Raw genomic sequence first — 23,490 nt, forward strand, 5'->3', positions numbered from 1 at the left:
CTAAAGGAAACCTTCGTTGTTTCTAAGACTCAGAAGTTGTGAATAAAGCTGCTATGAGCATCTGTGTGCAAGAGTTTATATGTCCACGTTTCCACCCTTTGGAGTTAATATCAAGGAGAATGACCGCCGGATTGCTCTGGAGAACATGTTATATTATCACTACCATCATCATCATCATGATTTTTTTTTTCAAGACAGAGTTTCTTTGTGTAACCCTGGCTGTCCTGGAACTCAAACTGTAGACCAGGCTGGCCTTGAACTCAGAGATTCGCCTTGCTCAGCCTCCTGAGTGCAGGGATTAAAGGTGTGCACCACTATTGCCCAGCCAGAACATGTTAAATTTTATGACAAATTATCCAGTGTCTTCCAAAGCGTCCGCACCATTTTGCACCCCACCATTTGTGAAGGTGAGCGCTGTCGTCATCACTGTTAATGCTTAGCACTGTCAATATTCTGGGAAACCTTCCATACATGCAGCAGTGATCCTGCTGTTTTAATTCCTATTTTCCTGCTGACATTTTATGTGTAGCTTCTTGTTACATTATCTGCTTGTTTTTCTTTCCTAGATTGTATGTTCCCTGAAAGGAGACCATATCTATCCTAGTCACAGTTCTACCTTCAGTCTCTGTAACAATCCGAGGCATCCTGTACTTTTGAATGATACAGCCAGGAACCTGCGCACTGGCCCATCAAGTCATTAATGGCTCTTTCCCGTTATTCATTAGGAAAACCTGGGCTGTGGGTGTTGAGGCTTAGAATTTCTAGATGCACTTTCATGCCACTGTTCTAGCTCAGACCCTTTAGTTTTCTGTGTTCTCTTTCTGTAGTTCCTCTTAGCTTGATTCTAGGCACTCCTTTAGTTCCCATCTAAAATCACCTCGAAGCCTTTTAGCTTCTCATGAGTGAGCAGAGTTGGAGCCCATAATCAAAACCCTGAGTCTAGATGTAGTGGGAGTCAACACGCTTTCACCTTTATCTTTTTGTTCCTGTTCCCGAACAGATGGAGTTTTCATTGCCGGGAGCTTATGGTGACTTGCCAGCTCTCTCCTAACTGGGGACATGTTCTTTTGGTACTGAATGGTGTTTCTGCATCATTTACTGTGCTCTGTGATGCACCAAGTCCTCACCGAAGCTCCAGGATTCCTGGCGTGTTGCTGCCTCAGAGCTTAGCTTTCCTGGGTGCAGAGAGGTTCTCAGACCTGCAGGATGCATCCGCTGAGTTCTGCACGGCAGCTTTCTGGTGGAGTTCAGCCAATGCATGGCAGAAACACAAGGACACCTGCTCCCCAAACAGGTTTACGGCTCACAGCACGGCCTTCCCTCTACACATTTCCCTCTCACTGGCACCTGCTAGCAGCACAAGAAAGAAAACGTCTTTTCATACTTGCTGCATAAGGTCCCTTATCTACCTTGATCTGGTGATCCAGTCCTTTCCTTGGTTCTTCAACTTAACTGCTTGACAGTGATTTCTGGCTCTCACATAAGCTTTAAGAAATTATAAAGTATCAATGCTGGGGAACGATATAACTTTATTAATTACTCTGGTATCACTGTGAAAAAAAAATACTGCACATAAGCACTTAAAGGAAAGAAGAACTTATTTTGGCTCACGGTCTTACAGGATTCAGTCTGTGCTTTTTGGCTCCATGAATCTGAGCAGAACATCATGGCAGCAGGAGCATCTGAGAGGTGATTACTTCATGGCAAAAAGGGAGCAAAGAGGGAGGGAACTGGGGGCTAGGTAACCCTGCAAAGCTGCTCTTGGAGAGCTGCTGCCTGTATCTATGTCCCATCCACCAAAATGGCACCACCATATAGGAACCAAGCTCCTAACACATGAGCCTGGGAATGGCACTTCATACCCAAACTGTAACTCTTGCTTTTTCATGTTTTAGTCTCTGGGGATAATAAAAATGCAGATGCCAAGACTCTAAGCAGCACAATGACTGGTTCTGAGGGGCCACCAGTATTCCAGTAGCTCCCACCACCCTGGTCCCTCTGCTTTTGTTCCTGCCCTCTTTGATTGTCGCTGACATTGCTGCTGCTCTTCTTGTTGGAGCAAAGGCAAGGTTGGTAGGAAGAGAATCAAGGGTCAGGAATAACATGCCCAGGTGGATGTCGTCTGAGCAAGAAGGAGTCTGGGGAAAACAAAGCTGCATTTGGCCACTGGGGGGGGGGGGCATGTGCCTAGCATTGGATTTGCCTCTTTAGAAGTGGAAGCTTCATAGCTTTTCAGTGGATGTGTTTTCTTAGTTTGTGGTTTTGTGTTTCAGAGACATTTCAGTGACTTCACTGGAGTAACTTAATGGATCAGATTACTGGTCAAAATGACCTCACCATATATTTTTTTTAAGTGGGGTTATTATTATTTTTCTTTTAATTCTGGTGGTGTCCAGATGTACTTTGGTGCTATTTAATGCCTTCTGAGATACTATGTCACAAGCACAGACAGGAAGAAAAGTGTGGGTACAGCTGAGTCTCTTAGTAAAGGCAAAGGAGGGGGAAAGGTCTAGATAAGGAGCCCAGAGCCCAGGAAGACGCTACCGGCCATGCTTTTCTGCTGCGCACGTGCAGAGATGGGCAGTTTTCCACTGTGCTGCAACAGCTCCTTCATGATCTGGGGAAAAATCAGCATCATCTGATCTCTTTAGATTGCTTCCTCCATAAATTGTTTCCAGAGCAGAGTGTTATGTAAGACTTAACACTGAAGATTCTGCACCCTAAATTTCAAGGCAATAACAGTTTAGCGTATCACAAGACAGTAGAACATTAGTTCTCAGCGATCACAACTTGGAGAATTGGAAGAATTGACTGGATATCTGAGCTCTGCTATAACCCCTTCAAGAAATGTTTGCTGTATTCCCAATTCAGGTGGTCGGTGCTTACAGTAAAAGACACTTACTCTGTACTCTTAATGCTTATCTTTATTATGAAAGTGTTTCCAAAGTAAAATGATCCTCATAATAACAATTACTTCCAAAGATCAAGAACGAATAATTATATGTTCATATAAAAATCAGCAAAACACAGTAACAGTACATGGAGTAATTCTAATTGGCTAATGGTACACCATTTCACTTCTGACAGATGCTCAATCACTGAACTGTCATTAGAAAAAAAAATAATGAGGTTCTGTCACCTATCCTATTCCCCACTGAAAGCCTGAAAACAGAAACAAATCCCCAGATTAACCAACATCCTTTTCTATGATAGCAAAAGGCCACGAGGGTAAATGACTAAAACTTGGGCAAAGGAGTAATGAAAACTGTGAGCATAGGGGAAATCAAACTGGACTGTTTTCCACATTTATGTTAGTTAGGCTTGAGTGAAACTTCCAGAATCATAATACAACCATTCTAGAGCTTTGTAGCTAACATTAAAAAAAAAAAAATCTTCACATTAAGGACAGTTTTTACAGATGGTTTATAACATTTACTAAAGGTAAAAGGGAGAAAAATATAAATGAAATCTTTTTATTTTTTTCACTGAACACACAAACTCTGATGAGTGCTGCTGTACCTTGGTTCCCAGACGACACACAATACAGGAAGCCAATCATTCAAGGGCCTGTGGTAAAGAGGCAGATGTACATGAGCCTGGCCTCCTCCCACCTCAGGAAAGTGGGATCAGGCAGAGGAGAAGGCGTGGGACAGAGCTGATCTCAAAGTCATTAATAAACGAAAAGCAGAAATGGCAGCATTTGGCCTTCTTTTACCAGAGGTCCAGAAGCCTCAAACGACTGTGAGTGAATGAGATGAAAAGACTGACTCCAGGCAAGCAGAGCCCTCTCATTACTTCCTGGAAATGCTGAGAATACCCAAGTTCATGCAGATCTCCTAATTCCCCCGGCAGCAGAAGTGTTTTCAATTTCTTAGAGTGGGTGGCCTCCAACGCACCCATCTACCAATGCATTCCTCTCAAGTGCTTTGGGCTTAATTAAGTCACAGAAGCCTGCAAGAGGTGAAGGTTTTCATTGGGGCATCTACAGATTTCATTATTCACGATGACTTTTGTTCGTCAATATGATCTTCTTGAAAAGTGGCCGCCTTTGAGTATTGGTTACAGGAGTTTCAAAAGCTTTGGCCAGGGCTCCCTCACATCTGCTTGGTGCCCCCTAGGGCGAGTGAGTGCTGGTACACAAAGGCAAAGAGGGGCCCTTCAGTTTGTAGAACTAAAACATGATTGGCGGGATAATGCTAATTGGTCTATAGCACTTGGAGAATGGCACAATTTCAGCTCACCAAGAAAAGATGATCCTGGGAAGAATACATTTAAGAAAAGAAGTCTTATTTCACTGCCTTTAAGGACTTTTACAGTTGCTTCTGCCAGGGACCGTGTACTTGAAGCCAGGTGCAGTAATAATTAGAGCCCTCATTTCTTTCCTGCTACATAAGAACCGAGTGATCACTTCCCTGTCAGGCTGACTTTGATCTTGTTTGACATTTTTCTCATTGGGATGTCAGACACATTTCAGGGCTATAATGACCTGTTTGCCAAGCAGAAGTAAGTCAAAGACAAGAAAAGTGACCAAGTAGAGGCCTTAATACTGCCGATACCACATACATGCGAACACTTCACTGTTCATTTCCAAAAGTGTTGAGGCTTCTCTGGAGATAATAACATCACCTCCCATACTGATAAATGGACCTGACAAACTGATCCACACCTTTGGAGTAGTTTTGTATACTACTTTTATATTTCAAATTAAGAAAAAAAAAATACTCATATCCAGGCAACTTTGGCATTAATTCTCACCCCCTCCCCAAATGATTACTAAGACAAACTGATGAATGGGCTGGAGACAATCAAGGGTGCCCATACATTCAGAAGAGCTTGCCAGCAAAGACTCTGGTGAACTACAATCAAGTCTCATTTTTCACTTAGCCCAAATAACAATAATAACAATGAGATTTGTTTTAAACGCAAGGTGGAAGAGTCAGACCTACTAAGATGAAGGGAAGGCATTCGGTTTGCTCAAACTCAAACTCTTCCCAAGAACAGTCCTGTCACATGACAACGGACGCATTCTGAGAACGGTGCCCCTAGCTGATTTTGTCATCCTGTGAGCATCACTGAGTGACTGACACACGGGCGTGGCTTCTCTGTGCCTGGGCTGCGTCATCATCTTTTGGGACCACACTAGCACGCCCGTGCAGCCCGCGCTCGGCTGCAGCGCTGTTGCTGACTGTATGACTGCTCAGGTGAGAATTTAACATTTGGAGACTCACCTGTCACATGGGCTCTAGCTCTGACCTGACGGTGCTTGGTCCCTGCCTCTGCTGCCCTGTTCATCTCCATTAGATGCCAGTGGCACGATCTGATGGGAATTTGGGATATCTCTCCATCTGGTAGTTGAGCAGGCATTGGGAACTTGGGGTTAAATGGCATCTGTAAATGGGGTGAATTTGCATCTGTACAACAAACTCCTGAATGACCCACAATACTGATCCCTACAGTTACTCTCTACTCTCAACGTCCATGAGACTGGATTTGAACTGGGTCTGGCTTATGGGCGATGGCAACAGGTGCTCTAGGACTTGGGTTCTGTCTCAGGGACCTCTGTGGATAAAAGGCTGAAAGGGTTTTGCTATTCTCAGCTGGTACAAAGCAAAACAAAAGAGAAGGGACATTTCTATATTACATGGTCAATGTATTTTTTTATATAAACAGAATATGATAATGATCAGTGATAATTTGGTTTTACCAGTTTTTGGAGAAACATACGTATACACACATAAATCACACATGGCTATATCATTTATTGACTCAAGGCCAAGTTCTATTGGTTTCCTACTTTACCCCTCCCACCCCCACTAAATCTAGGTAAGCTATAAAATTTACTTTTTCTAGAGTCCTTTCTACACACACCTTAGTACTCTGGGAAATCTTAATGCAACCAGGAGGAAGGAGACATCACCACAGGCTAAGCTAATTAACGAGAACACCACTCAGAACTATCCTAAAGCTGGATTTACAAATCAGACTTGTGAGAGCTATGGCCTGGCCTGGTGGGGAGGGCGGAGTAAGAGTTCTCACACAGTGACCGTTCTCAGTCCTATCCGGTCACTACGGGAGAACAGCAGAGAAAGATATTAATATTCTACCCCAGAAAAAGCCTACACACCTCATTTCAATTAGCCAAACGGAATTATTTTCTCTAGACTATAAAATGAAAAACAAAAACCTATAGGTGTGTAGAAGACCGAGTCAAGCTAATGGCATCAGTCAGAAAGCATGACTTGGGCCTTCTTCCACAGTAACTTCTGTGGAAAACAAGGTTTAGGACAGAGTCAATTTTCTTCATTCTATATACTTCTTCTGAATTTACAAATTGATCTTAAAATTCTTCTGTGCTAAAGAGTATCACAAGGTTCAAATTCAGATACATGATGCTTCTCAGATTTGTCTCCCCTCTGGGAGGATGTGCCCAGACACTAGCGTGAGATGGGTATGCTCCTTAGCTTAGCTGAAGAGAAAGCTTCACCTTCTCAACATTGCTATTGTTTTTCATCCGTTTGCATCTGAGCAAACGTCCTGGCTATACTAACAATACCTCTGGTGTCTTATCACTGCTCTCTCAAACTCAAACACTTCCAAGTTCCACTCCTAGACACATCATGTTCTGGTTAATAAATCAGCAAGGCTCAGAACACACAGTCAGATGCACTGTCTTCCACAGTAACAAGTAAGACATGTTTCCAAGCTTTTAAAATTATTATGTGGACCATACCAGAAAATACTGTTTTATAACTGGATAGAGAAAGATCTGATATTGCAGTGGGGGTTGTTTCTTTGAGAGTCTTCTCTTAACTATTCATTTATAGGCTTCCAAGTATGGGCTTGAAGATTTAATTAAAAAAAAAATCAAATGGAGTGTGGATGATTCTGAGCAGGACAGTCGTGCATGGTAGCATTTTACTGTTGGGTACTCTGTGCCCTGATTGTTTTGCATTCTTGTTGTAGGTGATGTTTGGCTTATGAGTGTTTGCAATCCCATTTTATTCCCTTTTTACTAGAGAAGAGATGAGATAAAAATCCTTGGCTCAGCTGTGTGGTTTCCATAGCCACTCACCGGGGACGATGCCCCAGGGGAGGAGGGCTCACACACTTCTCTTTGGTAATTTTTCTCATGGTTGTCACTGCCATTGTCCCGGTAGATTTTTTGCTGCTTTTCTGGGAAGAGCTTAAATAAAAATTTTCAGGAGCCCACACGAGCCTTCAGAGCAGTAAATAAAATGGACTCATAGCGTGGGGCTGATGCTTCTAGCAACAGGACAGCCACTGTGGGATGTATTGAAGGAGAAAGGCAACGGGTAAACAGTCTTTCTCCCACTGGATTTATTTTGCTCAGCAAAATAAAAACAAGTCTAATACTACGTAGGGCTTTCTCTTGAAAGCTGGTTGCAATAAAGTGCTTTGCATGGAAGGGAATCTTTGCTACCTCCTACAGAACTTTTTTTTTCCCCCTGACCCAGGACATTCTTGGCTCCCTCTTTTTTACACGACAGGACAGTAGAGTGGGCTAGTACAGCAGGAGCCATGGCAAGATCTGGTTGAAGTCAAGTGGCTGTCCTTATGCGATTCCCAGAACACAGAGCAAGTCCCCAGTAGGTGGGCCCTTTCATCTCTCTGAGCTTAAGCAAGTGATACTGTTTCAGAATCAGAACGCTGGCCTCACCATAGGGCAAGCAACTTAGTTATCAACAAGGTCAACTCCCAACCATCTACAACAGCAAAGAAATCCCACATTTGTGCGTAAGAGACAAACTCAATTCCTTATAAAATGGGCGCCAACAGAACAGAAAGGGAGCCAACCTACTGGGTGCTATGCAAAGGTCTTGCATGGGTTTCTACTTGCTCTGAGTGATGAGCTAACTTGATGCTCACAGCATACTGGACAACAGCACAAGAAATGGTAGACACAGATGGGGCCATCTTCATCACTGTCAGGCATGAGCCCAGAGAGTAAAAGGAGTGAAGGATCCTCATTTGTCCACAGACTTACAGACAAATAAAAAATAATAATAAATAATATCCTAAGACAAATGCAAATACCGTTCCCTTATGTCAGTTACATACAGCCTACACAGAGAGGATGGGATTTCTTCTTCATTCACAGACGGGACACATGGCAGTACACTATTCAAAATGCTTTGAGAATCCTAATTTTTGTCTCTGGTGATGAGATATCATGAGACGAACTGCATTTGCAACTTATTAAATACTTCCAGGAACAAACAGTTCACTTTGTTCAGAGTTCTGGGTGATTAATCATCCACGGAACAGGGGCCAGTTAGGAGGTACCCGTTGGTACCGCTGGTTCCGTTGGTCGCTGTCGAAGTGTGCGGTTTCTTCCCTGGAGGCTCCGGGTCTTCATCATCTGAGCTAGATTCAATGTCGCTGCGGTCATCCTTGGACACCTGCAGGATACAAGAACGGGACGCTGAGCGACACACTCAACGGCACCAGAAGGCATTTCAGTGACCCTCTAGATGACAGGGGCTTCACTAGGAAGATGACACAACATTCACCAGGAAGAAGTCTATTGGTTGGATCCCCAAAAAGTTCTGTATTATGAGCCAATTTCCTCAGTCTTCCATTCAGTTTCATTAAGCAATGAAAACAGCAAAATAAGAGACTGAGACATAAATGTCTATATGCTAACACAAAATATGAAAAATCCTACCGTGTAGTAAGGAAATACTTTATTGGTTTTAAAACTGAAATAATTTGAACCCCTTCTCGAGCCAGCATTTTAACCTGGAGGGTCTTTTAAGATCTTCAAGTAAGCGCACTGTTTACATAATCAGTCCATTTTCATTTTGATACCAGGTCTCGCTGTGCAGCCCAGACTTGCAGAAATCCTGCCTTAGTGTCCCGTGTGCTGTAGGTATACATTACAGCCTCAGCCTCGCACACCTAAGTATTAAGCTGGGTGGCCAGAGGCTCTTGTTGACCTGGCTTTATGGTTATCTTCCAAGTCTGATCTTTCGTGGTTCTCTAGGGGTTGGGCTGAGAGGCTTCTAAATCAGATGTCTCTGTGCCACTATTGCATCTACTCGAGAGCTGTGGAATCTACCACCATGACACCAGGAGGAGGTAAGACATCATCATTTGCAGGTGGGTAGCCATGGGAGACAGTAAAAGCTGAAAAACTATTGTTCCAGTCTAACCAGGGATGGGTTAGTTATCACACACAGACAAGCCTCACTTCAAAGCCCTCTGAGGTGAGACTGAAATCACATTGCCCATCTCACTCAGAAACAAAACAGAACAACAACAACTTAGACACTGTGGTAACAAATGACTGGGGGATAAGAGTATTTCAAGTTAAAAGGCACGGATCCTAAAGGCAGCGTTACTGTTAAATTCCACTACGTTTGTAAGTCTGTTAGTCCCAAACTAAGGTGTGAATGTAGGACTCCAGGTGCTGAGAGTATTACTTTGCATGCCTAATAAGGTTATTTTATGATACTGTCAAAGAAAATGGGCAATTTAGAATGTCTCAAAATAACCCACAGGAAGACCCACAGACAAGAGTGAGCTTGTGTTAGGTGAGAGCAACAAGGGCAGAGAAGAAATCCTGATGCCAAAGCTATGGAATGAAATTAGTGACCATTTCTTCATAAAGAAGAAGGAATAACAGTTAGAGATAAGATGACAGCTCTGGTGGAAATAGCAATGCTATAAGGACAAAAGTAATCTAATCTACCACACCCTTCATCTTCAGTTATTACCATACTCCCAGGACTATGCACACTGATTTAATTTGTGTCCACAAGGAGACAAGAAAAATTAGGAAAGAAACATGAGTTCAGGCTGAGCATGGTGGCACATGCCTTTGAGCCAGCATGCAAAAGGCAGAGGCAGAGGCAGGTGGATCTCTGTGAATTTGAGTTCAGCCTGGTCTACAGAGTAAGTTCCAGGACATCCGGGGCTACACAGAGAGACGTTGTTAAGTACCAATAAAAAAAAAAAAAATCCTTTCTGTTGGATCAACAAGATTTACATGCTCACACAAAAGGGCAAGGATGCCCACCCCCATATCTTCTGCATTCATGGAAACTACAAAGCCCCCAGTAATGCCAACAGTTTAGACAGAAAAAAAAAAAACACATGGAAGAAAGCACCTGAGCCAACCCCCCCCCCCCAGGCAGGGGTCACCCAAGAAGAGAGAGGAGAAGAAACTTACATGTAAAGGGTCCCACTTCCCAGCCTTCCAGGATGGCAAGAGGAAGAGAACAAACAAAGAAGTAAGAAAACATCACAGAGAATGATGCAGAAAGGTCACTGCTCCAGGCAAAGGGGCTGAGGCTCAGGACGATTTATTTAAGTTAGCCCCACAGTTCCATTTTAAAACAGAGACTCAAGTCAACTTTGTTGGAAAAAATCATGAACGTATTTATTCTTCCCCTTGAAAGGCCTGCTTAAACATGCACATTACACCAAGCAATCCTTTTCACGAAAGGAAGTAAGTTATCAAATTAAGTTTCTGCTCAATATAAATAATCAGAGAAGGTTAAAGGGAGAGAAAGGGGGAAAACGCCCACAGCAAATAGTATGTCATCTTTAAATCGAAAGTTGTAAATACAGGTCATTGGGCATTGTTATCAACAAAGCCAACAGAGAAACTTTAAAAAACTGAGCCAGTGGGAAGAAAATAATTCAGTTTGTGTCTCAAGGTGGTTTTGGAAGAAATGGCACTGATTTGGATGAAATCAGAAATAAGTGATTTCAGAGGAGCCAAAAATACCTTGACATTTCTGGGACGTATGGGAGAGGGTGAATTTCGACTTACCTTGCCTTTTGAAACGGTTTTGCAAGCTATTTTTACAATCAAGTAGGACCAGAAGCAGTTCAAGCCTTGTAGTAGCAACAGCAGCAGGTTAAAAACCCACCAGGAAGGGTATGGGCCGACGATCTCCCAGCTCTCAAATAACGTGGTATTTAATATCCTGAGGAGGAGGAGGGAGTCGTTACTGAACACAGCATTCATTTTGTTCTCCAATGAGTCCCGCTGACTTCAAGGGAGCACAAAGGCAACAGTCTCTGTCAGCTGCCTCCTCCCTTCTTGCGAGAGAGCCCGAGGGTTCGACAAGTACTGAGGAGTCATCCCTTGCTGCAGTACCCTGATGGCGCGACCTGCAGTGGTCTTCCCAGAGCTAATGAACGGTCACTGTTGTAAGTGTGCACCTCATTGGCATTGTGTAAATCCACACTGTTGTGTAACAGTCACCACATCCACCTTCAGACGGCTTGCGAAACTCAGACTCTGGGCCCATTTAACAGTAACTCCCTACTCTCTCCAGCCCAAGCAACTTCTGTTTAAGTTTTCTGCATCTGTGAAGTGAGCTTATCAAGTCTTGTTTGCAGAATTATAAGATAGCAGATATTGACTCCTCCAAAGGACAGTATTCTTAAGGCTTATCCATTTTGCATCAAATATCAGGATTTATTTTCTAAAGTATTTGTACATACCACACTTTGTTTACAGATTTGTCTACCAGCAGACATCTGGCTTGCTTTTATCCTTTGGCTATGGTAAGTATTGCTTCTAAGACTTTGGGCCTACAATTACCTGTTCTAGCATACACCTTTTGGCTCTACACCTAAAAGTGAAATTCCCAAATCTGTTGGTTTTCTCCTTCGCTTTCATCATTCATAGCTTCCTCTATGAATTTCAGTCATCTTTTGGATTTGATTCTCTATCTTAGCAACTCATTAAGAAGGCCTGCTTTGTCTTTGAAGTTAATTTTGGCTTTCTGAGGTGTGAAGACTACCACCCAATATTATACTGCAAGAAAAAAAAAGGTGAATCATTAAAAACATTAGTTCAGTGTAGACCACGTGCCTTGCACAGCAGGGATTAGAATATGCATGAGAGTCAGGCTTTTATCTACTTGGGGTCCCATTAAAGGGCTCTTAATTTTCTAATTCTCCCCCTGGGAAAGAACTGACAATTGAAAGACATCATTTGGAAATGAGGCCTTGACGTGAGTGTTTCAGAGATTTGTTTTTAACAAAAATTATTAGGGCGCAATGAATGTATTTAGTTTTAAAAATGTGTTGGAGTATGCACTTGAGGTAGGAAAACAAAGTAATTGGCTCTGTAACCTGCCATCAGAAGCAGCAGGCAGCCATGAGAAAAGAGATGTCGTGAAGTCTGGTTCTAGGACTCCGCTCTGGTCCATCTGTGCTGCTCGTAAGTCCTTGGATGCTGACTTGTCATCTGGACTTTTCCACTGTCACCTCCCATGCCCACATGATTTTGGAATCACTCTTACTTCCCTTCTCTCAGTTGTCACTGGGCTGCATTTCTGTCACCCATGACCACACCATTTTACTTGGGACCAATCAGACTGTCCAGGTGGGGCTCCATGAACAGATACCAAATGGCTAAGGGGGTGGACTGGGCTTGAATTTAAGGCAGGAGCCACTCACACAAGGCCAGAAAGAAAATATAGGGAGAATGTAAACAGTACGATGAGTGCTTTCAGAGAGGATTAAAAACAAAAAGTGCCTGGTGAATTCACAAGGGGAAATTTACTATCGTAAGTGACCTAAGAGGTCAAGGGGGGAAAATGAAAAGTCCGCCTGTGTGTTCCCCACTCCTAGTTTCAACAACCCATCTTGTCACACTAATTATCCCCACAGGACAATTCAGAAAAAACATATATGCAGAAATCCCCAGAGCAGTAGCATGCGATTGAATTAAATAACTCACTCACAGTAGTATTGTACTTTCTATATACTGACATATTAATACTGAGATGAATATAAGGAAATCTATTAATATAGCACATCAATAGACCAAATTGGCACAAGTCTAATTATTTCGATGGCACTCAGGACATTTGATAATGTCCGGTTCTCCACTGCTGAGTTTTAAAAATGGCCTTATTATAATTTTAATAAACATTTGAGCATTTTAATAAACAACAGCTACTTCCTTTAAAAACGAAAGCATGCTGTGGAAGTCAGCTATGGCATTGTTGTTAGAGGTTCCAGATATTCAATATGGCAAGAAATGAAACACTTTTATTTCAAACATTTTATGTACCAATCTGCAAATATTTTAAAAGTAGCAAACAATAAAATTAGCCTCTGATACAAAAAAGCTAACAAATTAGGTTCCATCTTTATTCCAGAAGTTATGAAGTAAATAAAAGTATGAAATCTGTTTTTAATTCTATTCTTCTTTTTGTATTTAGGCTCCTCTTGCACACTATGACTAAGTAATGATGGAGGGAAGAGCCAGTCATGGGGGAGAAAGGGAAGGGGAAGAGGGAAAGGCAGAGAAAGCTTTCTTAAAGCTGTTAAAAATCAATGTGGAATTTCCTTTGGTAGACAGGGTAATTTAATGTTTTGTTCTTTACATTCTTCTATTTTCCAAACTCAAGACAAATAATTGTTAAAAGCACTAGTTATTGTTAAGAAAGAGTAGACTCTGAGATATTGTCCATATTGCTGCCTCATTTGTGCTAAGTGGCTTTCTCTCTTGAAATACCGCTTTGCAGACCAGGAACCATCAGGTCTAAAGAAGGCTCAGCACCTTGGCCATTGGGGAGGGATCTACACACCTTACATTTCCTACCTTCAGCTGTGTTCAGAACTCTTGGCAGTAACGTGTTCTCCAGAGGTTTGCTGAATGACTCGAGTTTGTTTATCTAGCAAATAAGCAAGCGTGAGCAATGTCTGGGAGAATAAGAGTGCTGGCTATAGCTCTGCTTCTTGACACACACATGCTTTACAGACACATCAACTGCCTTTTTCTGTGTAGCATGAAGTAGCATTCAATCGGCTGGGAGAGCATGTCTCACCATCAGGATTTCAGAACCAATGCTGTACATGGCTTAACTTGAGCAGGGAGTCGGGAGCAGCGAGCGGCTGGTGACACGGCACCCACATTAATTTCAGAAACGCTACATTACAATGCTGTGACGGCCATCGATGTGTCCGCGATGCCGCTCACAAGTAACGCAATTTCTTTGAAAATTGACTCGGACATTCGCAGAGACACTCGGGGAAAATACAATCTGTATAAAGGTTCCACAGGAGCTAGGTAAGGAGAGCAGCCAGGAGCAGCTGACGACTGACACCCGGACTCTGAAATCCAGCAAACCTCCACTGTTCTGAGCAGACTACCCCCTATTTTTGGACAAGCTATTAAAATGTGATGTCAGGGTTTTACTCTTTCGGAAAAGTTAGGCCTAGGGATATGTACCGTGGTGATGCCACTAAAGACGCATTGTGACAAACTCCAGAAGAGCAGCTGCTTCTCTGCAATAGTGGCCAGGGCTGGGGAAGAGGGAGGCTGGTGGGACACTAGAAACAGTCATGTCCTTGCCTGCGTAGTGATTGCATGGGTTCTAAATATGTAAAACTTTAGAAATGTTCACGTGGGGGCGAGCTATAGTCTGAAGGTCTGTGTGCTGTGCTATAGGTATGAATCCTACGTCTATAAAATGAAATGGGAGAAAGGTCTTTGTTTAACAAAACGAACATAGGAACACTGTCAACTGGCAATTTCTGGTTTGTGTAATCACGGTGGTGGTACTGCGGGTGTCTCCCCCAAACCCTATCCGGTCTCTGTTCAATGCATCGAGTCTGGGAAAATAATATTTTTCTTTCTCAAATAAGAGCTCTTTCCCAAATGGCAGCAAACCTCTCTTGTTGTTTAACAAGTGCTGAGCCTATGGGGAACCAAGCAAAGACAAAGGTCTTTTTTTTTTTTTCCATTAAGGTTAGCCACTAGGGGGCACAGCAGGAGCACACAGAGCATGCTCACACGGAATTATTCTGCCAACCCCCCCTCCCCCGCACAGACAACACTTGATCCCTAGGTGACACCCGTCCTTCTGAAAGCCCCACCAATTGCTGGGGGATGAAGGAGTTCTAGGATGAGCCTCTTTCTTACTGCACGGGTCTGCGTGGACACAGATGCTGTGACAATTCTCTACACAATTCTCTAGAGATGAGCAGACACACAGTTGTCTCTGCTTGGCTGGGGTGCGTTACTTTTAACAGATTTTAATGAATCATGCGAATATAAAATCCTCTTTGCCCTATAGTGATGACTGCCCAATCTTACCTCTGATGGACACTTTATCTTAAATTTGATTTTGATAGAAACATATAGAATGTGGTGGCTGAATGCAAATATTCCTGATTAAAAGTTCGTAACATTTTGGTTGTTGAGCAAAGAATCCATAGAGCAGTCTTATTTCAGTAAAACAAGGCTGTTTTCATTTGCATCTAGAATACCAATTCAACTTAAGGCACTCTGCTTTCTCCCTTTACTTCAGGATTCTGGGGGGGGGGGCTCAGAGAAACTGCTGCTGACATTTCATCTAGAAGATTCACCTCCAACATCTGATTAAAAAAAAATATATATATAAGAATGCTATATGTATATATGACATATACATACATATTTCATTCATACTGGGACTTCAAAGTACTATTTTAAGTTTTCCATCTTTATTACATGTAGTTAGATTCATGGTCACATGTTCAGTGCCATAAGTATGCCAGTGATATGAGGGAAGAGGAGAGGCCAGGAGGTCTTACCGTACAAATGAGTTACACATAGATTTGCTTTTTGGTGTTAGGATTGAACCAGGACATCCTATAAGCCAGGCAGGTCCTCTATTCCTGAGTTATGTCCCCAGTGCTGAGTGGATGTTTGGGGTGAAACTATGGTCCCTAGCTATGGACAGCAACCTCTGCTCTATCTCTTCTCTATCCCACCAAAGAGTTCTGTGAGCTTTGTGTTTCTGGAATGATCTCCACTGAGAAATGTAATAATAATTAGGCCCACAGTGAACATACAGAGAGTGCCATATGCCAGAGAAGACACCTTGAAAGGTCAAATGTCCCCGCAGTCAACATGAGGCTTCTCTCCTTCAGCATGTTTGCTGTGGTCTTGATATAAGGTTCCTAGACAGAATTCAATGTACATTATGCTGTTACTCCCTGACATAAATATTCATTTCTAAATGAAAAGTGGATTCAACCAAAAATATACCAGTCACCTAACTGGCATGTTATACTGTGTAAAGTGGATGCCAGCAAGCTTGCATTTAAAATTATATTGAACAAAACCTGTGGCTGCTTAAAATTTGAAGATCAGACTCTTAACTCACTATTTCACAACTGTGTCTCTGTCTCTCTGTCTCCTGCTCCCCTCTCCCACCCATGATAACCCAAGACTTCAAAAGGGCTGAAAGGCATGTGTGTGATTTCTCCCTTGTGACAGGGCCCTCCGCTCACACTTGGACTTCTCCACATTGCTAGTGTGTTCAAAAATGCCATCTTGGGAGGGCAGCTTGTGGGGGCAATGCCTACTTACGTTGTAAAACCATCCCCCTTGCCTATCAGCCCGTGACAATCATGGCTGTGGTTTCTGGCAGTCATCTGAACTCGAGCCCCACACAACTTCTTCTGTTTCCTTTAGAAACTGATGTATTGACTCTATCCCTCCATGCTTACAAATGAGACAGTCAGCGAGGCTGGAACTGGTGACCTCCTGGCCAGGGCAGAGGTTTTTCTCACCTTACTCTGCTTCCAATGTTCCTCATCTCCCAGCCTGAGTGCTCTTAGCCATGCTCGGTCTTTCAGTATGATTGCAGTGGGTCTGTTTTCACCCCTGTGTGGTCTGTTGTTGTTCCCCGTCAGTAAAGGCGACTTTTGCCCTGTCCCTTATTAACAGTTCTTCATTGAGTAGTTTCTATTGCTAAGTAGTGTCAAATAGGTTCCATATGTTATTGGATTTTGCCCTTTAAGTTTCCCCATGGGAATCCTGTATAGTTTTAATCCTCATAGGTACGAGAGTCAATAATTATTGAAAATTGTATGTCTGAACCAGGCTCAGGCATTGCACATTAACTCATTTGATTCTCACAAAAGGTTGTGGGTTGTAGGCTAAATTCTCATTTTCTTCCCACAGTAGGCCCTCTTATCTCTATTTTCAGACAGGACAGTGAGGCACTGAGAAGGCAAATAACATGCCCAAGGTCAGGTAATGGAGGCAGAGAGCACTGAGATCTGAGCAGCCTCATGCACTGAGCCAGGCCCCCAGGTCACTTCTGCTCAGCTCATGCTCCCCAGTTCTCCTAGCCACCTCTTAGACCCTTGCCATTGCTAATGCTCAGAGCCAAGCCATCACCATCCTAGAGCGGAGGGGGCACACACAAATCTGTCACTTGGCATGTGGGCAGAACATCTCCTTTGCCTGTCATCACTTGCTCTGGCTTCCAGAGACAGCCCTTGCTCTCATATTCTGGTTACTATTAGCCATATTCTAGTTTTTTTCCTGCCTAAATGACCAAAGTGGATTTAACTTAATTGATTCTCTCACCTTGGCCCATTCCTTTAACCTTCAAATCCCAAAATAATTATCTCTACTACTGAAAATCAAGTAATGCTTTCCACTACCACCTTGACATAGATAGGAAATATTAAGGATGTAAAAATCAAAGACTGTTAAAATTCAACTCAGAAATCAGGCATGCCAGCCCTCTGCTGCCTACTTTGATTTTCTCTTTGGAAGGGTCAAGGCCTACGGAAGTCTCCACTATCCTTAACTTCAAGGAAAAAAAAGCATCTGCAGACACGTGGAAAGCTAAGAGAGAAGAGACTTTAGGGACTCATTCTTTCATCTTTCTTTGTGAGACATGGTTTTGCAATGCAGTTCTAGCAGCTCTTGAATTCATGGTGTATTGCAGGTATCATGTTGTCCCTGGCATGGGGCCTCACAGCGTTGCATGTGAGATGTCCTGGCCCTTTCAAGGAGGGGAGTATTCTCCTAAAGCAGTGGGTTAACTGCTTTAGGAGTTGGGCATCCCTGTTTGGAATTTCTGGAATCCAAATTTCAGAAATCAATTTTTTTTTTTGAACACCAACATTATTATATACAGAAAGTCTCAGTTTTTGGAGGATTCTGGAGTTTGAGATTAGTTCAGCCATAAAGTTTATGCAAGTGTAGAAATCTAAAGCATCTAGTCACTAATACTTTGGATAAGGGTCACTCAACCATTAGTAGAATGATGTGAAATCAATAAAATTTCCAAAAGCTGGACACATGTCATTCACACGTTATACAATAGATGTAGTCTGTCTGTCTGTCTGTCTGTCTGTCTGTCTGTCTGTCTATCTATCTATCTATCTATCTATCTATCTATCTATCTATCTATCTATCTATCTATCTATCTATCTTTTAGTGCCAACATCACATCAGACCCTGCAAGAAATCTAAGCTGATTCAACTAGCATATGGACAGGTAAAATCAGGTGGTGATTCTAGCTCCTTCTTGCCTCATATCACCTGACCCTTGGTACTTCTGGTTTTGTGACTCTATATTTCACATGGTCTTTCCAGTGTTTCACCTGGCAGTAGCCATACAAACAACTCTGACCTGTCTTATGACCCCATGCTCTACTGTGTCCATCGTGACATTGCCTGACCTTCCAGAACCCCATCCAAGCCAGGGTGCCCCTTCACATCTGCAAGTAGTGAAAGGAACAGGCTAGCTTTACACGTTTCTTTATGAATTTTATACCCTATGTTACACTAAGTTCTCTCAGTACTTTTGTAGAAAGCAGAAGGACTCGGACAAAAGGGAGAGGCGGGCAAATTGAGACAAGATCAACGGGCCCACCCTGTAGTAAAAGAGTGACCAGGCCTGCAGTTGCAAGATGACATTGCCTATAACCAACCCAGATGGCCTCAATTCTCCTCTCGAATAGCCCCTGACCTTTGACCAAAGGCCCGCAGCCCACTCCTCATGTCTAGGGCGGGAACGACCGTACCGGAACACTTAAAACCAACCAATTATTTTAGAAGGCAACCACCCTATAGCGCTTTTACCCAATACTGCAACCCCTGAGCCTCCCGGCGCTTTCCCTTTAAACCCCAGGCTTTTCTCTCAGGGCTGTTCCTCGCTGGTTTGGAGGGCAGCCACATCCGCCATGGCTTGAATAAACCTCTTGCGTTTGCATCGATGAGGTCTCTCAGAGTTTCCTTCAGTTGCCTCTCTGATGATTAGGCTTCTGCTGGACCTAACAGCAGTGCTGCCAAAGACAAAGCTGACTTTAACTTGGGCTATATACACTCGTGTAGGCAGTGCTCTCTCTCTCTCTCTCTGACATTTCCTGTCTCTAATTAAGATTTCTAGGATACAAGTTTATAGTTTATCTTAGAGAAATGTCTCTGAACATCTTGGAAGTGCTGTTACAGAGGTCAACTGTACCACAGGCCTGCCCTCTTGAGAGGTACTCTGTACCTTATTGTCTTTACTGCTTTTTCCTTGGCAAGAGAAATACAGTAAACATTTTTTAAAAAGACTTAACCCTTTAGAGCAAGTCAGAGTTGATTAAACTGAATTGTGCGATGCTCAAAAACCAAGAGAAAAACATAAAACAAACCCCAAACTCTAGACTACAGAGATTTCAATAAGAAAAATTGCACTTATAAAGTTTATAACTTTGAAAGAAAAAAAAAAAGACATTGAATAAACAAGGCAACTGACAAGCAAAGATGGTATTCTGAAAAAAAAATAACTGAAATAGTGTTAACTATCAAATTAATTGCTGTAGAATTTAACAGATGTGTTTGGGAGTGTGGGAGGATGTGGGCTTACTCAGAAAAGAGCTGACAGTTTGCACATTACTTTTCAACTAGAAGTCAAAACACTGTGTTCTAGGCTCAGCTCTTGCATTTGCCAGTTGGGTGCCTTACTATTCTTTTACAACACTTGAGTTCCTGCATCTGCAAAGCAAAGGCCCAAGACAATGGGGTTACTAAAGACTTCTTAAGCAATGACATAAAGAGCTTCTAGGCATCTGGTTTCAGGTTTACCTAAAATTTCCCGTAGTCTGATTTGTTTTCTCCATGCAAAGATTGCCCAAATGGACAGAGAATATTCTTAGGTGACTCATATAGAACTTAGAATTCAGCCTGAGGAAAAAAAGAATAGCAAAAGCTTTGTTCTGTATGAGTAAAAGTAAGTTGGGAAGCCAAGAGGCAAAGTATAAAGTCCCATTTTTAGGAGAAACTCATGAAGTATTCAAGGTCCTGACCTAATGTTCTATTGACAATAGCAAAGTTTTTCCTACCTGTTACTCCATCGCACTCCTGACACAGGATGGCTTTGTGCTGCAGGATGCTGCAGAAGACCATAACAGCTACAGGAATTCCTAGCAAGCACCCAGCTTTAACCGTGGGGCAGTTGCTAGTCCCACCAAGCTCCTTGTCAGGGCATCTGCAGCTCCCACATTAAGGAGGCAGCAAGGAATGCAGAAGGCTGGCCAGGGCATGACTAGATCCAGAGCTCAGTGAGAATCCACAGTCCTTACCTCATATTGCTGTTCAATCTAACAACGGACATGGACTCACTTGCCAGCTTTTTGATCACTTCCCCCTGGCAGAACTTGCCAGGCTTCAGGGGAAAAGGACATGCTCAGTCCAGATGCAACTTGATGAGCTGGGGTGGATAGGAAAGGGAGCTCCTGCTTTTCTGAGGAAAAGGGGAGTGGAGTGGGAGAGGGAGGGTGGAATTGGGAGGGAAGAAGGGATGAGGCTATAACAAGGATGCAAAGTGAATAAAAACAAAACCCCAAACAGCATGGGCAACCCTAACAAAGTTTCTGCTTTTGTTTTGCACATAACTAAATCAATTTCCACTCAGATATAAGGCATTGTAAAGGTATCTCTGATGCACTTTGGTATTTTGCCTATGCTAAATACCTGATGACTGGGTGTTTATGGTTCAAAACCCTACTGTAAAGACTTGAGGTATTTACTATTCATGTTGCTAAATAGAGATCAACATTATGTACTTTCCTGTGCCTGAAGGCAAACACCCTATAGCAAGCACATTCTACCCACATCTTCAAGCCCTTTTCTCTTTAAGGAAGGTGACCAACTTAACTCCATAAGCCAGCTGTTGGCATTGTAACAAATAATCCATAAAAAAAAAAAGATTTTCCACTTATACAGATTCCCCATTTAGGTTTGGTCGATACTGTCAAGTTTTCTAAGGGCTCATTTCTGGGGCTCATTATTTTCTAAATTCCAGAGAAAGTTATATAAGAATAGACTGTAATGTTTTTTTCCCCTTTCTTTTTTCTTTTATTAATTTTTTTATTACTTAGTTTATTCACTTTGTGTCCCACCTGTAGCTCACTCCCTCTTCCCCTCCCAATTCTACCCTTCCCTCCTCTTCTCAACCCATGCCACTCCTCCAATCCACTGATAGGGGAGGTCTTCCTCTTCTTCCTTCTGATCCTAGTCTATCAGGTCTTATCAGGACTGTCTTCGTTGTCTTCCTCTGTGGCCTGGTAAGGCTGTTCCCCCCTCAGCGGGAGGTGATAAAAGAACAGGCCAATCAGTTCATGTTAGAGACAGTCCCAGTTCCCATTACTACAGAATCCACTTGGACACTGAACTGCCATGGGCTACATCTGTGCAGAGGTTCTAGGTTATCTCCATGTATGGTCCTTGTTTGGAGTATCAGTCTCAGAAAAGACCCCTATGCTCAGATTTTTTGTTCTGTTGCTCTGCTTGAGGAGCTCCTGTCCTCTCCTGTCTTACTACCTCCCCCTTCTTTCATAAGATTTCCTGCACTCTGCCCAAAGTTTGGCTATAAGTCTCAGCATCTGCTCTGATACCCTGCAGAGTAGAACCTTTCAGAGACCCTCTGTGGCAGGCTCCTGTCCTGTTTCCTGTTTTCTCCCTCTTCTGATGTCTATCCTCTTTGCCTTTCTGAATGAGGATTGAGCATCTTAGCCAGAGTCCTCCTTCTTGATTAGTTTCTTTAGGTGTACAGACTTTAGTATGTTTATCCTATCTTATATGTTTATTATCCACTTATGAGTGAGTATATACCCTGTGTGTCTTTCTGCTTCTGAGATACCTCACTCAGGATGATCTTTTCCAGTTCCTACCATTTGCCTGCAAATTTCATGATTTCCTTGTTTTTAATTGCTGAGTAATATTCCATTGTATAGATGTACCACAATTTCTATATCCATTCCTCAACTGAGGAGCATCTGGGTTGTTTCCAGCTTCTGACTATTACAAATAAAGCTGCTACAAACATGGTTGAGCAAATGTCCTTGTTGTGTACTTGAGCCTCTTTTGGATATATGCCTAGGAGTGGTATAGCTGGATCTTGAGGAAGCACTATTCCTAATTGTCTGAGAAAGTGCCAGATTGCTTTCCAGAGTGGTTGTACAAGTTTACATTCCCACCAGCAGTGGAGGAGGGTTCCCCTTTCTCCACATCCTCTCCAGCATGTGTTGTCACTTGAGTTTTTGATCTTAGCCATTCTCATGGGTGTAAGGTGAAATCTCAGGGTTGTTTTGATTTGCATTTCCCTGATGACTAAGGACGTTTGGTATTTCTTTAAGTGTTTCTCTGCCATTCTATATTCCTCTATTGAGAATTCTCTGTTTAGCTCTATACCCCATTTTTTTAATTGGATTACTTGATTTGTTGTTGTTTAACTTCTTGAGTTCTTTATATATTCTGGATATTAGCCCTCTGTCAGATATCGGGTTGGTGAAGATCCTTTCCCAGTCTGTAGGCTGTCATTTTGTTCTGACAACAGTGTCCTTTGCTTTACAGAAGCTTTTCAGTTTCATGAGATCCCATTTATTGATTGTTGATCTTAGAGCCTGTGCTGTTGGTGTTCTGTTCAGGAAGTTGTCTCCTGTGCCAATGAATTCAAGGCTTTTCCCCACTTTTTCTTGTAACAGGTTTAGTGTGTCTGGTTTTATGTTGAGGTCTTTGATCCACTTGGACTTCAGTTTTGTGCAGGGTGATAAGTATGGATCTATTTGCATTTTTCTACATGTAGATATCCAGTTAGACCAGCACCATTTGTTGAAGATGCTATCTTTTTTCCATTGTATGGTTTTGGCATCTTTGTCAAAGATCAGGTGTCCATAAATGTGTGGATTTATGTCAGGGTCTTCTATCCGATTCCATTCATCCACCAGTCGGTTTCTATGCTAGGACCATGCAGTTTTTACTATTGTTGTTCTATAGTACAGCTTGAGATCATTCCCCTTTCTTTTTAAGATAAGGTTTCCAATGTAGACCAGGCTGTCCTTGACCTAGGGATCCTCTGGCCTCAGTATCTCAATGGCTGAGAATGGCTGAGAATGTTTTTTTCCACTATTCCCATTCATGCTGATTTTTTATACACAGGATTCTCGGAAGGTTCCACGTCCTAAGTCACTGTTTATTTTTGTTTCTTACATACAGACAGAATATAAATTAAGGATCCTGATGTTCCTTATAAATTATTCTCCTTCCCTACCCAGGAAAAGTCAGAACAGGTCCTACATAGTATAAGGCTCTTTGCCAAACCATAACTTCATTATCTAAAATATTATCATTCAAGGCAATGTCAACTAAAGTGTCATGGATAATCATGCCGGCTAGGATTAAATGTGCTAATGACTGATAACTGCAATTAAAATAGA

At 42.5% G+C, this 23,490-nt stretch overlaps 1 protein-coding gene across 2 annotated transcripts in view; it reads right to left on the reverse strand.

The window, feature by feature from the left end:
- Positions 1-2,909: 2,909 nt before the first annotated feature.
- Positions 2,910-23,490, reverse strand: part of Cers6 (ceramide synthase 6) — a 240,961-nt gene continuing 220,380 nt past the window's right edge. Inside the window, exons 9-11 of one of the 2 annotated variants that reach the window (XM_055600304.1) lie at positions 10,799-10,955; positions 10,193-10,216; positions 2,910-8,420 (exon numbers count right to left, since the gene is read on the reverse strand). In XM_055600304.1, coding sequence (XP_055456279.1) covers positions 8,268-8,420; positions 10,193-10,216; positions 10,799-10,955 — 334 coding nt within the window. In that variant the 3' untranslated portion in view covers positions 2,910-8,267. The remainder of the gene's footprint in view (positions 8,421-10,192; positions 10,217-10,798; positions 10,956-23,490) is intronic. The other variant, XM_055600305.1, reaches the window with a different exon arrangement.

This window comes from Psammomys obesus, unplaced genomic scaffold, assembly GCF_907164565.1.
Source record: "Psammomys obesus unplaced genomic scaffold, mPsaObe1.curated_primary_1811, whole genome shotgun sequence".
NCBI lineage: Eukaryota > Metazoa > Chordata > Mammalia > Rodentia > Muridae > Psammomys > Psammomys obesus.